The sequence below is a fragment of the Ochotona princeps genome, chromosome 22, assembly GCF_030435755.1.
Source record: "Ochotona princeps isolate mOchPri1 chromosome 22, mOchPri1.hap1, whole genome shotgun sequence".
In the NCBI taxonomy this organism is placed as follows: Eukaryota; Metazoa; Chordata; class Mammalia; order Lagomorpha; family Ochotonidae; genus Ochotona; species Ochotona princeps.
In genome coordinates, this window is record NC_080853.1 from 19,518,476 (window position 1) to 19,536,692 (window position 18,217).

The window sequence follows — 18,217 nt, forward strand, 5'->3', positions numbered from 1 at the left end:
GATCAACCTAAATAGCAAAACAAGCAAGAAGAAAGCGAAAAATTCTCTAAAGAAAAAAATATATATATTTATTTGGACTACCACAGCATTGCAATGTATATGCATACACTGGTAAACTACAGCCATATTCAAGGAGGCTGTAGCAAGAGAACATACTTTTTTTAAATTCAAATTTATTTTATTTATTTGATGGTGATTACAGGGTTGACCAGGGTGGTAAGGATGAGGATCAGGGAAAACTGGGTAAAATCATTGCTTCCTAATTCTCCATTTCTTTTTGCCTCTGGTGGGGGGAGAACATACTTTTTAAAAACAATGTATTTTTACTTTATTTGAAAAAGAGACAGGGAAAGACATACAGAGATCTTTCACCTGCTAGTTCATGCTGCAAATGACTGCAGCTGCCAGGGCTTGCCTAGACCAGAAAGTAGGCACTCGGTGCCGTACTACATGGGCGGCAGGGACCAAGCATTTGAGCGCTCACCTGCTGCTTTGTAGGCTTGCACACCAGCAGAGGAGTCAAGCCTCAAACCAGGCACTCCTGTGTGGCATTAAGTGTCCCAAGTAGCCACTTAACTGCTGGGCCACATGTCCCCCCAACCATCCAGGGGCAAGCTTTGAAAGGCCTGAATGAGGAGGATTATTTTTAAACAATCGCCTGTGGCCACAGTGACTAGTACCAGGATGTCATCTGTCCAAGGTTGAACATCCAATTGCTGTGCAGGAATCCTCAGTGTGCCACTTCTTGTCCCAGATGTGGTGGCCTCCGGTAGTGGTTTCTGTGACAGTTAATGTCAGGCAGTTATTCCAAAAACAGAAAAACCTTTATCTGTATACAAGGTGGACACGGGCAATGCCATTCCATTTTTGACAACTTTCACAGAGAGAATTGTTAACACAATACTGAAGGGCGTTAAACAAGATGTGAGCAAATGGAAGATTATACTGCTTTCATGGGTGCAAAGACTCTATATCAAAGAGGGTTTGTTTTTTTTAATCCAAATCCACCAGGATTTCTGAAGCATGATATCCTTCAGCTTGTTTGTCACTTTAACTGGAATACCAGAGAGAAGCTGCTTAGGAAGGAACCAGAATTGTTTGGGCTCACAGATTTGGAATCTCCGAGTCCAAGAGCCCCATGAGTCTGGCGTCTCATGCGGGTGGTGGGCGGCAGAATGCAGAGGGCGGATCGCACGCCAGGCCAGGCAGCAGAGAAACAGCCAACTCAGCTTATGCAACTCAGCCTCCCAGGAAAAGCACCCACCCCCCTGGCCCCGGCCCTAGTGACCAAGAACTGCTTCTGGTTTTAAGGGACGCATTGAGCGCTCTCTCTCTCTCTCTCTCTCTCTCTCACACACACACACACACACACGTCTGTTTCTAGAATTCCTGTTATTTTCTACTGATCAAAATAGGACTCGATAGGCAGACCAGCGTCTCTGGACCCCAGCACATACACTCTGCTCTTGCCATGTTTGAACAGGATTCTCCTCAACCCAGGCAGATTTTGAAGTCATGAGTTGATGGTCCTAGAAAGGTGAGAGGCGCAACCCACCTAATGATGATTGGCTGTGATCCAACAGATGGAAGATCTTTCTCTCTTTCTTTCTCTTTTTCTCTCCTCTTTCTCTGTAATTCTGCCTTTCAAATGAATCTTTTTAAAAAGGAAAAAAAATCTGTAACAATCTCCAAATTTAAACTGCTGCCATGTAACAAAAGGAATAGTAAGTCCAAGAAACAAGCTACAGAGGGGCCAGGGTGGAAGGGGGCTTCCGCGACATGGGTAACAGGGATGGTGCTAAGGAACTGGTAGGGTACAGAACGGAAATGACACGCTCAGTCAACTCCGAAAAGACAAGAAGCATGGGCAAAAGAAATCAATAGGGAATACTTTTTAGCAGAACAAAGCCAAGTGAAGAGGCCAGCAGGATAGTTCAGCAAGCTAACCCTCCACCTATATGCACCAGCATTCTATATGGGTGCCATCTCATGTCCTAGCTGCTCTACTTCCCATCCAGCTCCCTGCTTGTGGCCTGGGAAAGCAGTGGAAGATGGTCCAAAGCCTTGGGACCCTGCACCCATGTGAGAGACCCAGAAGAATCTCCTGGCTCCTGGCTTTGGATCGGCTCAGCTCCAGCCATTGCAGCCATTTGGGGAGTTGGATGAAAGAACTGTTTCTTTGTCTCTCCTCCCTGTGAATCTGCACCTTTCCAATTAAAAAAATATATGTATCTTTAAAAGAAGAAAAAAAAAGAAGAACAACAGCAAGAAGAAAGCCCAGTGGTCAGTAAGCCAATTGAGAAATTGTAGATCTGGTCTGAAGTGCTGTAGTAACACAGAGTGCAAACCACACTGTGGTGTTTGTGAGAGCCCCATGGGAGACAGGTGCCATATCAAAGTGCTGCTGATGCACTCATATTTGGAAAGGTAATTTGTCAATCCCTCCTATAGCAGGTTTCTCTCAGCCCAGCAGTTCCCCTGTTAACCCTGATCCTGCCAGGATGTCTTCTGCAGCACTCCTTAGAATACAAGAAATCTGAGAAGTCACGTAAGACCAGTGTGGTGGTACAGCTTAAGGCTCTACTTGTGACTCCAACATTCCCTATCAGAGTCCCAACTCCCTCCACTTCCTTCCCAGTCCCTGCTAACACACCTGGGAAACTAACAGAAATTGGCCTAGGGACATGGGCTCCTATCACCCATATGCGAGACCCAGACCGAGTTCTGATGCACAAATAAAATGGAACATTTTATTCTCTAGTAAAATGGCATTATAAAAGTGATCTAGCTGTCAACATGGGAACATCCCCCAAACCCATCATCAAGTAAGTAAAACTGTAGAATAGTCAAAAAATTTTACGGGTACAAGTTCATAATAAACACAGATACAAAGAGATGCTCCAGGATGTAAGAGTCTAGATAATAAGTTTTAAAATATGGACTTGAAAGATACATGTCAAATTCATGATGGTGAGATATTTGATTTAAACACAGTTGAAGCAAAGAGATCAATGTATTCTTATTTGCATTTAAGTATTTTTTCCGAACAAAACCCACAAAGCATAGTCACCCGATGGCAAGGGATGCTTTGGGAATGTGCAACAGTGAGGTTCTAAACAAACAGAGCCTGTGTCTGTAAAGGAGGAGTGGCCAGGTAGTGGGGTGGCTGAGAAGGAACTGCAGACCAAGCGAACAGGAGCAGGATTGGCAGAGAGGCTGCAGTGTGTTGGAGGGAGGGAGTGCTGATTAGCGACCAGGAAAGGGTAGTGATGCCGGACCCAGATCCTGCACCTGTGTGGGACACCCAGAAGCAGCTCCTGGCTTCAGCTTGGCTCAGCTCCGACCATTGCAGCCATTTAGGGAGTGAACCAGCAAACACAAGACTTTCCTCTCTGTTTCTCCTTCTCTCCGTAGCTTTTATTTTTCTGATAAAAATACATTTTTTGAAAGTGGGGCCCAGTGCAATAGCCTAGTGGCTAAATCCTCACATTGCCTTCACTGGGATCCCATATGAGCACCAGTTTGTGTCCCAGCTGCTCTGTTTCCCATCCAGCTCCCTGCTTGTGGCCTGGGAAAGCAGTGAAGGATGGCCCAAAGCCTTGGGACGCTGCACCCGCGTGGGAGACCTGGATGAAGCTCCTGGTTCTTGGTTTCAGATTGGCTCAGCTCTGGCCATTGTGGGCCACTTAGGAAGTGACCAGCAGACAGATCTTTTCGTCTGTATCTCCTTCTCTCTGTATATCTACCTTTCCAATTAAAAAAAAAAAAAAGGATGAAGTGGAGCAGCAGAACTTGAACCGGTGCCCATACTGGATGCCAGAGCCTGCCTGCTATGCTACAGCGCTGACTCCAGCTAGTCAACGTTTGGAATGTGCCTTGACTGAACCGACATGTGCTCTATTTCAACACACACCAGATTTTGAACACTTCATATGTTTTTTTATAATTTTACTAGAGATTTTAAAATATTGACTACACAATGAAATGATGTTTTAGGTATATTCAGTTAAACAAACAAAAAAATGTTAACAATGAATTTCTTTCTTCTTTCCCGAATGGCTACAGGAAATGTAAAGTCACACATGTAGCCAGAATTCCATTTCTAATGGGCAGTGCTGGTCCAGAATGAAGGCAGGAAGCATCTCACCCAATACTGTATCCCAGTCCCTACCACATAGGTGCTCAGTAAGTACTCAGAATAACTTGTTTTATAATGCTAATCCTGGGCACAGAGGGAACTGAGAGTTATCCCCACAGACACTGTGGACTTGAGGGAGGGAGAAACTTGAAGCAAGTATCTGAAGAAAGTTTTGTCTTCAATCACACCAAGTCAGATAGCTCTGTCCTATGCCCCTCCCCAGGCATCCGCTCCTGGAGACGAAGGGATGGGGATGGAGAGATGGGGGTTAGGGAGTCAGGAATGGAAGGATGGAGGATTAGGAAATGGGGAATACTGGAATAGAAGGTAGGGGTGGGGCTGGAGGGATGGTTTTGGGGACGAAGGGTTGGGGAATTGAGGGTTGGGTGGGGGTGGAGGGATAGAACTGGGAATGAAGAATTGGGGGATGGAGGATTGGGGGATGGAGGATTGGGATGGGGGAATGGAGGGTTAGGATGAAGGATTTGGGAATGGAGGGTTGGAGTAGGGGCTGGAGAGATGGGATTGGGGGTTGGAGGCATGGGATGGGGGATGAGGGGCTATTGCAGGAGGAAGGCTGTTCAGCCACTTGTACTTCACTTCCTGAGGAGCACCTGAGGAGCACTCACATTCTATGGTCACGGAGATTATCTTCCGTGTTTTGGTCCTACTGGCCAGGAAGTGCTCCCCAACATCCCGAGACACAGATGAGGTTAGTGAAAGCCCCAAGGAAACTTCTCCAGGGCCCCTGCAGCTCAGAGGTGAACAGGGCCTCCACATTTCATTCAGTCTTCTGTCCCTAACCACAACCTGCTGTGGTCTGCTCTGCTCCCAAGGAGTCCAGGGACATGGAATCCTCCACACTGATCTCTCCCCATAGCCACTTGTGACTTCCTGGGACTCCTAACGGGGGTTAGAGTTGCTCCAGACACACCATTCTTACAGAGGCCAGAATGGATGGCAAGAGGGGCAGGAGGGAGGGAAGGAGGGAGAAAGAGCGGTGAGGGAGAGAAGGAAGAGAAGCAGGGAAGAAGAGGAGGGAGAAAGGGAAAGGAGAGGGAGGGAAGGATGATGGGTGGGATGATGATGGATTGATGAGTAGACGCATGTAGGATGGATGAAGAATGGGGGTAGAGGTATGATGGATGATGGATGGGTCCATGGACAGACAGGGACTGGATGGATGGGGGGCTGGGAGGATGACTGGGAGTGAAGAAGAGTGAGTGATGAATTATCCACTACTCTCCCCTCCAACTGAATCTCATGCGCAGAGAGCCCTCTGAGACCTCAGCCACCCGAGGACAGCCCCATCGCGCTCGTCCAGGAAAAGGCAAGGGCACAGAACAGGCCGGAGCTGGGATGGGAGCGAGGGAGTCAGGGCCCCTGCTGGCCGGCCCTCCGAGGGGGCTCTCCGCCGCATCCCCCATCCGCCCGCGCCTGACACGGCCAGGGTGGGGGCGGCGCCCCCGCCCCCTCTCCGGAGGTGGCGCCCCTCGCGGGCCCAACAAGCTGCCGTTGTCCTGCCGCCCGTGGGCTCGGCACACTGGGGCTTTGTCCGGCCCCCCGCCACGACCCACGGCGGGGGGGCCCCACATGACCGACGGGGTAGGAGGAGCCTGCGGCGGCGGTGGTGGCGGTGGCAGCGGCAGCGGCAGCGGCAGCAGCAGCGGCTCCATCACTTCCCTCCCGGCCCGGGGGTCGGCGGGCGGTGGCAGCAGCGACAGCGGTGGAAGCTAAACAGGGCTGGGCAGAGCCACGGACGCCGGACCTCGGGGTCCCCGCTAGGCTCCAGGCGTCTGGCCTGGGCCAGCAGGGCAGCTGTGACTTCAGTGCTCTCCCGGCTGGGAGCTGGGGGTACACCCGGCCTCTCGGGCCTGGGACCATGGGGAATGGCATGACCAAGGTAGGGGGTGCCGTGGTGACCCTGGCTAGGTCGCTGGCCACCTGGGACCCCTGGGGCTGCTGTTGGTATCTGTGCCACTAGCGCGTGTGTGGGTGTCTCCCTGTGACTGCCCCCGCTGTGTCTGTCACTGTCTGCCCAGTCTCTGACGTCCCACCCCCCTCCTCCCTCCCCTGCATCCCTCAGTCGTAACCCTCCCACTACCCCCTCCTTCCCTATGCACCCCCATAGTCCAGCAAGGGATCCCCCCCATGCAACCCTTAGTCTAGCAAGCTCACCTCTCTCCGCACTGTTCTTTTCTCCTCTTTCTTCTCCCCTAGGTCTAGGGTCTCCCCAACCCTCCCCATCCCTCCCCTGGTTAGGCTACCCCTCTCCCACCCTCCCTGACACTCAGGCCCCTCTCTTAGAGGTCCCAAGCTCCAGGCAAGCCAGGAGACAGATGAGTGCCCCAAGGTCCCTTCCTCATACAGGCACCTGAGGGTGGGAGCAGGGTGCAGCCAAGACACTGACCCCTGCCTGCCCTTCTTCTAGGTACTCCCTGGACTCTACCTTGGAAACTTCATTGGTAAGCACTGTCTGCTCTGTGCCATGGCCATGGCACTCTGCCTGCCCCAGGCCTGGAGCCGCTGCTCATGCCTGGCCCAAGTACCTTAGACATGTTCAGCAATGGGGCAAGGGCCAAGGAAGTCACACCAGGCTGGGAGGGGACAAGGACAGGCTTGTGGAGGAGGTCGAGGAGTTGCAGGGGTTGGCTAGGGATGATCCCAAGTCTGAAGGTGCAGGAAGGGAACTTTAAGGGCCCAACATTGACACCCCCCCCATTCAACCTTCCTCCCAGGAGGGCAGAGGGGCAGTGCCAAGGGCTCAGGATCTGAGCTATGGATCTGGTTTGAGTGTGCACCTGCTCCTGCCTTGGCCTCCTCCCAGCCATCAAGACTCACCAGTCTCTCCTGTCTCTTTGGGGTGTCACTTCCAGCTGGGAGGCTGAGCACTCTGCCTCCACAGCCTGGTTCTCAGGGGGCCAGGGCTGGACCATTCTGTAAGCAGCTGCTGGGTCCCAACAGCCCACACCAGCCACAGCCCTTGCAGACAGCAGCTGCTGGGACCCAGTGCTGAGGCCTTTGGCTAGGGGACCAGCATTCCATCCATCCCTGCCTTCCCAGGTTTCCAGCTTGGGGAACCAGGACAGTGGCAGGAGAGAGGGTGGCAGGCAGCCTGCGCATCAGCCCATAGAAAATGTGTGAGAGCCAGGCTGATGAAGAATCTCAGGGCCTAGAAGTGGGAAGTCGCTTCTGTTTGTGAAGACAGAGAGAGGATCTTCAGACAGGGAGAGGCTGGTGGGGGGACAGGGAGCTCCTTGGATATTCTGGGCCCCTCCTTCCCTGGGCACTGCCTCAGCAGCTCATGCTGCATTGACTTCTGTATCTGGCAAAGCCAGCTCTGGGTCCCCTTTGAGTGTGTAGGCCTCAGGAAAGCCAAGCCCTTGGTACAGAGTCCAAGGCCGCAGTCTGGGTGCTGAAAGAGGAAGTGGACACAGGAGATAGGGCACTTGCCCCAGGACCTCGCCAGGCCCTTGCTGATGGACAGGCTGCCCTCGATCTTTCTTGTCTGACTCCTGGTATAAGCACGGACTCCACAACCAGCCAACACTCTTCCTCGAAAGAATTGCTAGGTCCAAGGATAGGCTAAAGCAAGACAATGGGGGAAGGGAGGAGGCAGGAGGCTGAGCTGTTATCCAGGGGTGTCCCAGGAGCAAAACAGAAGCCTGGCTGGGGGGAGGGCAGGGCCTGTGGTGTGTGGAGCAGGAGGGGAAGGAGCAGGCAGAGGCAGGCATGGACCAAGACAGAGTGGGAGCAGAGCTGGGCAGCCAGCTCCCCCTGTACTTGGCCATCAGGGATACAGAAGCCTTACACCTGCCAGCTTGGCTCAAGACTCCTGTCTGTTTCTTTCAGATGCCAAAGACCCAGACCAGTTGGGCCGGAATAAGATCACACACATCATTTCCATCCATGAGTCACCCCAGCCTCTGCTGCAGGTACCCCTCACCCCTCCCAGGGCTGGGCCTGAGTGGACAGGGTGGGATCCCCCTGCTGATGAAGGAGCAACAACATGCTGGGTCCCAGGCAACCTTCTGGATCCATGCTCATTCACATGATCCTCACATGGGACTGTTAACTATGGGGTTAATTTTCAACTCCATTTGGCAACTGAGGCCCAGAGAGGTAAATGAACATACTGGCACACAACTCAAAAGCTGGGATTTGAACCCACCCCTGGGGTCTCACATGGGGCCTCTTAAAAGGCTACCATGGTGGCTTCCCATGGCCTCACATGGTTGGACAATTCCAAATGAATGTGTCTGGCTGGGCATCCTTGGTTTGTGAGCCCAGACGCCATGGCAAGGACACAGAGGGACAAGGGGTGGGGAGGCTGCTTTGCACATGGTCCAGCATGGTCCTCCCTGGAGCTGCCAATGCTGACACCTGCTGGGTCTTGGAAAAGGTAGAAGAGGCTGTTAGGAACTGGAGGAGTAAGACAGGAAGTCTAGACTCCTCTGGGTGGAGTCCAGTGGCCAGGGGGCACTTCATCCCCAACTACCCTTTTGATGACCTTGGCAATGTTCTTGTCCTCTCTGGGCCTCAGTTTGTCCCTGTGGTGGCAGCTGCAATCACCTGTGATCTTCAGCGTCCTTCCAAGAAGAAATGCCTGGGCCAGCAAAGTGATTTTGGAATATTTTGGAGGACACAGTTCCCACAGGATGCATGGGAAGAGGGTCAAATCCCAGTAGAAGGACGCGACTACTTGCTACCGAGTCCCCGGCTCCCACAGGCTTACCCTCCTCTCACCAGATCCCTTCCCTTCCCATCCATCATCAAACTGACCCATCGGGGTTGGACAATGCCATGCAAACCCAAGGCCAAATGCATTGCAAAGGGAAACTGCAAGCCTTGCAAAAGATACAGGATTTCATGACCTTGAGGGAAGGTGAATTTGAGAAGGGCTGGAATTTCACACAAAGTCACAGACAAATGAAACTCTGTGATCCCTCGCCCAGTGGTGCACCCGAAAGGAGCCACTTGAACTGGCCAAGGATTAAGGGGGAAGCTTGAGAAAAGCAGTGAGAGCCTCAGAATCCCAGGTAGACATCATCTTTATGGGGTTAAGCCAGAAGCCAAGGCGATCACAGCAAGTCAGCTGGGAAAATGACTGACAGTTGTATCTTTCATGTTGCACTTCATGAAATGCAAATTTGTTTTCATTAACCCTTGTTGCTTTTGAAGACAATCCTAGCTGCTCTGTCCTTTTCACCATGTGGTTTTCAAATCCCAATCGGAAGCCAGTCACTTTTCCAAGGCCTTGCCAAAGGGTCCATGGGTCCTTTTTTATCTATGTCATTTATGGGATTAGGACACCATCTGCTCAGAAGGTTCTGGAATCATAGAGTCTCAGAGCTGCTAGGCTCACAGAAGTGGCATCTACTCTCACTGGCCAGAGAGGGTGACAATGACTCAGAGGGAGCAGGAACTGGCCAGGGTCGCACAGTGTGTGGGCAGTTAGGGGGAGGAGGATGGTGGTTGTGGGTCTCGTGCCTGAGTGTGCTTTGTTCTTGTAGGATATCACTTATCTTCGCATCCCAGTGGCTGATACCCCCGAGGTACCAATGTAAGTTTCCCTGGATGGGCTCACTAATGCATATATGGCAGCTGACTCCTGTGTAGAGGGGAAGGGAGGTGCTGCCCTGGGGTGGGGGTCGCCCAGACATAGGTGGGCCCTTGGCTGGGACTCTGAGCCACCCCAGAGCTCTGAGAGGGAGAAGGTACCCTGTCTTGTGAGCTCAGTTGTGCCTGCAGATCAGAGAGGGCCTGACTCAATCTGTTCCTGACCTTGGGCTCTAGACAACTGGGTTCTTGCCAGGCACTGCCATTTCCTTACTGCATGACCTTGAACAAGTCTCTGACCCCTCTAAAATAATGTATGGACCAAAGACGAGGAGGTTTTCTAAGATCAAATGCTGCCGGTTGCAGACTGAGGCAGGGCTTGGCATGTCACCATGGCGGCCCCCCAAAACAGGATCTCTGTGTTCTTAGCACCAGGGCCCACCAGCTTGGGAGGGACCCAGACAGAGCTCTCAGCCCCTGGGGAGTTTGCTCCCAGTCTGTTGCTGACCATTGTTTGAGATCCTCCCCCTTCTTTCTGTAGTACAGGATCCTGGTCACTGCCGGCTGATCTGAGGACCCCCAGGGCTGTCTGTCCCTTGCTATCTCACCCATGGGGAAGGGACACCTCCTCAGAGCCAGGCCCCCCCAAGTGCCCCTCTACCCTGTTGCTTGCCTCTCCAGCAAAAAGCACTTCAAAGAGTGCATCAATTTCATCCACTGTTGCCGCCTCAACGGGGGGAGCTGCCTGGTTCACTGGTGAGCTGGGAGGGGTGAGCTGGGACATGGGGTGGTGGGCCCATGCTCTCCCAGCATTAATCTGGGAGGGGACAGCCAGAAGCTCAAATGCAGATGCTGTGTGTGGCTGCCACAGCCCCGAGTATCCCTAGGACTCAATTTCCTCATCTGTAAAGTGGGGGTAGACATGTGGCCCTGACTGGACTGCTGGGGGTATGGAACAGGGGAGGGCTCTGAAGCCAGGGTGCTGGGATAACTCCATCTTCTCACGTGCCACGGGTCCTGCAGATGGCATCCTCACTGAGCATCTACCCCATGCCAGTTCAGTCTGGCTGCCGGTACTTGGGGCCCTGCCACTCACGTGGGAGACCTCTGATGAAGCTCCAAGCTTTGGCCTAGCTCTACTGGGGTAGTGCTCCTTCAGATGGAAGTTCTTTCTCTCTCTCTAACTCTGCCTCTTGCCTCCCTCCCTCCCTCTCTCCCATTCCTGTTCTAGTACTTCAAATCTTTGCCCCATTGTTTTTGTACTCACTCTCCACAACATTCTTGGCTTACCTTTCAAGAGGAAGTTTGACGTTGCTTCCCTGCACTGTCCCCTGTCCCTAAACAGCTCCCATCCCGCCCTCCCTGCCCCCAGCTTCAAAGTGGCCATCCATGCTGGCCAGAGTCTCTCTGGTCAGTGTCTGACTGCTCCAGCCACACTGTCCTTCCTGGGGACACCAGGCCTGTCTAACCACCCCGCTAAGGCCCTAGCACCTGGAAAAGAACAAATGATCAGGCAGTGTTTGTGGAAGGAATGGATGTTGCAACCAAGCCTTTGGTGTACAATGGCAGGAGTCCAGCATAAACAAAGGCCTGGCCATGGGAAAGATGGGTCCTAGTAAAGCCTCTGCAGTTGAGGGATGGTAGTGGAGGTGAGCTGGGGAGCAGAGGTGAGGATAGGGTGCCTTGGGTGAGGGTGAGGGGGCCAAGGAGGACAGTGGAGCTTACCTAAAGCCTGGAGTTTTCATTGGGGACCCCAGCTTTGCAGGTATCTCTCGCAGCACCACCATTGTGACCGCATATGTGATGACCGTGACCGGGCTAGGCTGGCGAGAAGTGCTGGAAGCTATCAAGGCCACTAGGCCCATCGCCAACCCCAACCCAGGCTTTAGGCAACAGCTGGAAGAGTTTGGCTGGGGGAGTTCCCGGAAGGTGGGTACTGGGGTGGGGTGGGTGGGGAACCAGGGTGGGAGGCGCCTCTTCCACGTTGTGCCTCCCACCTGGCAGGTGTTTCCTTGGGGGGAGGGGAGGCTCAAACTTAAGCTAAACCAGCTCCCAGGTGTAGTTTATTCCAGCAGTCAACTGTTCTGCCTTTTTTGTCATTGGAATAGAAATGTCTAAATGTAGACCAGACCGTGGGCCCCTTGCCTAACCAGGTCTCCTCACGCTGCCCACTGCCTGCCCCCCTGCGGGAGTATGCCTGCACTTGGGTATCAAACCTCCGTGGGGAGACCTGCCAGTGTCCCACTGCAGCCCTGGGTCTCCCGAGAGGTTGCAGCCAGTCCCATGTTATGAGGAACACGGGAGGTGGGGGAAGCATAGGCAGACTCAGCAGGTGGCAGGAAGTGCCACCCTGGGAAAAGGCAGTGGATGGAGTCCTGGAGCCCTCGTAAGTAAACGCGGCTAGGTTTGGGCGGGGCAGGGTAGGGGACGGCAAGCGCAGGTCCCACTGTGCACGTGGCAGTGGGGTTGGAGGGTGGGGTGTCTCTCTGGCACATGCAGACTTTGCCAGTGTTAAAGGCAAGCGAGTTCAGGGAGAGCGCAGAAACCGCTCAAGAGAGCGGGATTGGGGATGGGGCCGAGACTTAGGCAGGTGCGGGAGGTACGGCACAGGGCGGAGGTCGTGAACTTGGCTCTGACCCCGTCGCCTCGTCGTGTGCAGCTTCGCCGGCAGCTGGAGGAGCGCTTCGGTGAGAGCCCGTTCCGCGACGACGAGGAGGTGCGCGCGCTGCTGCCGCTGTGCAAGCGCTGCCGCCAGGGCTCCGCGACCTCAGCCGCCTCCGCCCCGCCGCACGCGTCCGCCTCCGAGGGGACCCTGCAGCGCCTGGTCCCGCGCCCGCCTCGGGAAGGCCACCGGCCGCTGCCGCTGCTGGCGCGCGTCAAGCAGACTTTCTCTTGCCTCCCGCGGTGCCTGGCCCGCAAGGGGGGCAAATGAGGACCCCACCTCACCCGCGGCTCCGTCTCCTGCCAACGGGTCCTTTGCAGAGGCTGGCGGGGCCTCTCTCAGCTAGCATGAGCGCAGGGCCCGTGGGAACCCCTGTCCGACCCCGAGTTCTTCTGTGTCTGCGGCGTGTGCGTCTCCACCTATGCGTGCTTCCGGACCAGCCTGCTGCAGCCACCTGGTGCCTTAGACCTTGGGCTGGGGGAGGACCTCGGGCCTCCATCCGGAAAGGCAGCGAGGAGAGGGAAGAAGGTGGGGTGCAGGCAGGGGCAGGGGATGGGCGAGCCTGGAGGATATTAAAGAGACACAAAAGAGGCCTATCTGAATGCCTTCTGGTCACTAAAGCGAAGGCTGGGGAGCAGAACTCCAATGGGGTCCCTAAGAGCTAGCTGGGGGCTGCGAGCCAGCTGGCTTGCCCGAGGGGCCTGTCCCCTCTCCCACCACAGCTCCCTTGCTCCTGTCCACTCCCCGGGGCTTGGTCTCCAGGAAAGGACCCTGAACCACCTACCCAGCCTCCACCCCTTCCCTCCACACAAATACTAGCTAGTAGGGTTAAGAGGTGCCTATCACCCCTGAGATTTTACCGCATTCACAATGTCAACCTCAGAGAGGAAGCTGGGGCTCAGAGAGGGCAGGTGGCTAGTCCAAGGACACACAGCTTGGAGCAGTGGCGTCTAGATGTGTTGCCAGCTGATGAGTCCTGCAACAAGGGCTAGGTAGCAGGTCCCTGAGTTCGAGATGTTATCGGCAAGCAGAACCTTCTCCAGCTAATGGCAATGGCCCTTCACAACTAGAGTGCATTCTTCTTTTAAAAGATTTATTTATTTGGGGCCCAGCGCTGTGGCCTAGTGGCTAAAGTTCTCACCTTGAACGTGCCGGGATCCCATATGGGCACCACTTCTAATCCCGGCAGTCCCACTTCCCATCCAGCTCTCTGCTTGTGGCCTGGGAAAGCAGCCGAGGATGGCCCAAAGCCTTGGGACCCTGCACTCGTGTGGGAGACTTGGAAGAAGCTCCTGGCTCCTGGCTTCGGATCGGCTCATCTCTGGTCATTACAGCCATTTGGGGATGGGATCAGTTGTGTCAGCCATCAGCACCACCCCCCAGGACCAGAATGAACAGGAAGCTAGAGGCAGAAACTGACCAGGACTTCAAGCCAGATACTGCAATACTGGAGGGCCAGTCCTCTGCTAGTGCCCTGAGGCCACACAGTGCACTGCTCAGTTTGCCTAACAATAAAATGGGCCAACACACCCACCTCACACGCCCTTGTAAGACCCGAGGCTGCAGGCAAGGGGTCTGTGGGGATAGTCACTGTGGAGACACTTAAGGAGATGAACGGTGTAGCCCATGGAACCCCCTCTAAGACCCGCACCCTGGGTTAGAATCCCACAGGGAACTAGTGGGCTTTCTGCCTGGTCTGACTCTGCAGAACTGGGCTGGAGGTCAGGAGTGTGTACTGGTCACTGCCTCCTGCCCACACCACTTGCCAGGTGGCTGGGCAGAACTGACAGGTGCAGGGACAGGACCAGGCTGCATCTCTGGGCAGCCTGGGTGGCACCTTTCTCATTGGTCCAGCTACCCCACTTCCTGTGCTCTAGAGACCAACCATGGCTTCTGGCTGCCTCCTGGGTGAGGATCAGGTGGCACCCCAAGGAGTGGCAAGAGGAAAAGGCCTCCCAGGAGACTGGGGCAGAAAGGAAAGTAAAACCAAACTACCCACCCATATTTCTTTCACTTTCACTGTCTGTGTGCCACATCCAGGTGGCCCCACATGACCCAGGGATACACAAAGCCCACCCCCAGGCCCTGAGCCTGGCCCCAAGCACACTGTGTCCCTCATGGCTGAGGGATGGAAGGGTCTTGACAGCAGGCTTCCCGTGAGGTGCCCTGTGTCTCAGGGGTCCCCTGTGTCTCCACCAGTGGCTGATGGTACAGCGACATTGGGGCTGCACTGGGAAGGCACAGAAGTGACCCTCTTTCCAACCCCTGGAAACATGTGGCTCAGCATAGCTACCAGGTGAGCACTTTTTAGGGTAAGGGGACAGTCGACCGGGCCCCAGCCACTGGGGAGCTCTGGAGGCACTTGACCTTGGGCTACTCCTTGGCCACACAGCTGAAGGCAGTGCCCTCCATGGAGCAGAATGAGCCAGGTCAGGCGCCACCGCCGCAGTGATCTACCTCGGCTCAGAGAAGTTAGATGCCAACTCCCTCAACCTCCCTCTCCCAAACCCCCATACTTCGGCCACTTGGGAACTGCCCATACCCACAGAACTGGCCTTCCTGAGGGGTGGAGGGGAGAGGCCTGGCAGCCTGAGCTTCATCTCCCAGGCCGCTGGTCCTCTGCTGCACACGGGCCCTCCCAGGAGCTCTGCAATCTTACCCTAAGTAGGAAGCAGCCAGTGCCACCAATCCAAACATTGACATCGCCACCTCTGGTTCCTTGAAGAAGGTCCTCTTTGCTAACCCCCTCCCTCCCAGCCCCTGTCTGTCCATCCGTCCATCCAGCCGCCCAGGAGGCAGGGGTGGGGTGATGGTGGTCATGTTTTCACTTCCCGTGCCTCCTGGGGGTGTGCACCTGCAGGCCCCTCCCTCCTCCTCACCTGCTTTCTAGCCTTCACCCTCCTCTTCTGTTGGCCTCCTTAGACTCCTTTTACAAGGCCTCCCCTCTGAGCCTCACACCCACCAGCCTGATGCATGCCAACTCCTGGATGGGCCCAGCCATCCCAGTAAGCTCAGCGCATACCCAACACCACTCTTCAGCTCATGACACTCACTTCTGCCCCCCAAGTTCAGCAGCAAAGCCACACACCAGAACCCTAGTCCCTCCTTGATCTTCCATGCCTCATCCTGCCCGTGACCACTTCCTGGGGGCCTTTCCCACATGGCAGGTCTTTGGTCCATCCACCAGAGCTGACTGCCTCCGGCTCTCCAGGGGACAGCCCCTGGGGACTCCCTGGGCTCCTCCCTGGGCTCCCTGGGCTCCCTGGGCTCCCTGGGCACCCTGTGGCCTCAGCTTGACTCTCCCCACCCCAAGTCTTCCAGGCAGAACTTCTAGAGTTTTGACCCCACCAGCCTGAATTCTCCTATGGCCTCCATGGCATCTGGTGGGCTCATGGCTGGCCAGCCTTCATGGTCCTGTCCTGGTCTCATGGCTTGCCATTCCCTTCCCTCTCTGGTCACAGGCCTTTCACATCTCTCTCCATGAAACCTTTGCCCCTGCCATGGCCCCTGCTTGCAGGGCCTTCTGGTCAACCTCACCCGGCCACTTTCCTGTCCTCCCTTACACACTCACCGACTGCAAGCATCAATTGAACTCCAGTTGAGTGCTTTGCCTGGCCATCCCTTGACAACTTTGTCCATTTTAAGGCCTGGGTACCACATCATCTGCTGCACACCTAAGCTTCTTGAGGGTGGTCACACAAAGCACAGGACCCAGCCATGGCAGGTGTTCAACATATGCTGAATGGATCGATACATGACTTGTCCCCTCTATAAAAAAAAAATTTTTTTTCCATTTGAAAGGCAGATTTACAAAGAGAAGGAGAGATGAAGATCTTCCATTCACCGCCCATCCAAAGGCAGGAACCAGGAAACAGGAACTTCCTTGGGGTCTCTCATGTGGATGCAGTTTCCTAAGGCTTTGGGCCATCCTCTGTTGCTGTCCAAGGCCATCAGTAGGGAGCAGGATGGGAAATGGAACAGCCGGGACATAAACTGGCAGCCATATGGGATGCCAGCACTGTAAGGTAGAGGATTAGCCTGTTGAACCATCATGGTCTGTCCCTTAAAATCTGTAGGCTTGGGCCTGGCATGATAACCTAGTGGCTAAATCCTTGCCTTGCAACCACCGGAATCCCATATGAAGCCAGTTTATGTTCCAGCTGCTCCACTTCCCATCCTGCTCCCTGCTTATGGCCTGGGAGAGCAGTAGAGGATGGCCCAAAGTCTTGGGACCCTGCATCCACGCAGAAGACCCGGAAGAAGCTCCTGGTGGGCGCCGTGGCCTAGTGGCTAAAGTCCTTGCCTTGAACACGCCGGGATCCCATATGGGCACCAGTTCTAATCCTGGCAGCTCCACTTCCCATCCAGCTCCCTGCTTGTGGCCTGGGAAAGCAGCCGAGGACGGCCCAAAGCCTTGGGACCCTGCGCCTGGGTGGGAGACTTGGAGAAGGTTCCTGGCTCCTGGCTTCGGATCGGTGCAGCACCAGCCATTGTGGTCACTTGGGGAGTGAATCATTGTATGGAAGATCTTCCTCTCTGTTTCTTCTCCTCTCTGTGTATCTGACTTTCCAATAAAACAAATCTTAAAAAAAAAAAAAAAAAAAAAGAAGCTCCTGTCTCCTGGCTTTGGGTCAGCTCTGCTGCGGCTGTTGTAGCTGCTACTTAAGGAGTTAACCAACAGAAAAAAGATCTTTCTAACTCTCCTCCTTTCTGTAAATTTGTCTTTACAATAAAAAATCTTTTAATACATAAATAAATAAAAAATATTTCAGCTGTAGGCTGTTACTCAGATGAGGAACATTCTAGGGGCTGATCCTCTCCATCTTCCGGCCACTCCAACCAATCCCCAACCTACCCTTGACGCCCACACCTGACACCTGGCCTCCAAACCCTTCTGGCCTCCAAGCGTGGCCTCCAAGCGTGGCCTCCAAGCACCTAAGGATCTGCTTTCCACCTGACTCTTTTTCTTCAACGGTCCTTCGCCTCCCACTCAGTGGATCCCCATGACTCAGAGATCCTGCAGCTGACATCTCCTCTTCCCCAACACTCAACACTCATCCATCACCCCTGGGTCAGCGCTCAGCCATTCATCAGCAGCTCAGCCTTTCAGAAATCTGCCCAGCCCTCTCGAGAGGAACACTCACTGCCGGCAGCATCCGAGCCTGACATCCAACAAAGCAGCTCTGCCTGCCTTTGCTGCTGTCATTCTGTAAGCGAGTGTCCCCTCGGCAGCCTGGTAAGGGTCACCCTGACTGTTGAAAGATGACTCCCATAAAGGCTATGGTGTACCGTGCTTTCTCTGTACACGTTAGGTAGGTTCCATTCAGGCCTGAGTTACAGCAAGGCTGGCCCTGTGGTCAGTGCTCATCAATCAAGCGTGCCCCTCAACTTGACAGTTCATAGAGACACTAGGCCTGTTTTCCCAGCAGGAGCTCAGCCCTGTCTTTGTTCATGGCACCCAGCAGTCCCATGTTTGTGGAGACCTGAGACAGAAGAGCCACCATGGGTAATGAGAATGGATTTGGATGCATAGGTCCTAAACTCATACACCCAGCTCCAGCCTGGCTCCCCAAATGCACCAGGCATCCTACACCCCAGCATCCTACACTCCCACCCACCCTTATACCCCCAGCATCCTACACTCCCAGGCGTTTGCCTAAGCTGCTCCTCCCACCAGGCTGCTCCAGTCTCTGCCTCAGCTCCATCAGCAGACATCTGGAGACAACCTCCTGGGTGCCAGGCACCAGCCCTGGGGATGCAGCAGTGGACAAGGCAAGGTCCCTCTTGTCAATGCTCATGTTATCTTAGAGGTGGCACATCCACAACACAATGACTGTGCTGCAAGAAATAGGCACTGA

General features: G+C 54.4%; 1 protein-coding gene across 1 annotated transcript; it reads left to right on the top strand.

The window, feature by feature from the left end:
- The first annotated feature begins 5,614 nt into the window (after positions 1-5,614).
- Positions 5,615-12,961, top strand: DUSP15 (dual specificity phosphatase 15). Its single transcript, XM_004585707.2, has 7 exons — positions 5,615-6,041; positions 6,570-6,603; positions 7,991-8,073; positions 9,652-9,701; positions 10,379-10,453; positions 11,455-11,626; positions 12,357-12,961. Exons 1-7 carry the CDS (start codon positions 6,021-6,023, stop codon positions 12,627-12,629), a joined length of 708 nt encoding a protein of 235 aa, XP_004585764.1. The 5' UTR covers positions 5,615-6,020; the 3' UTR covers positions 12,630-12,961.
- Positions 12,962-18,217: the final 5,256 nt, after the last annotated feature.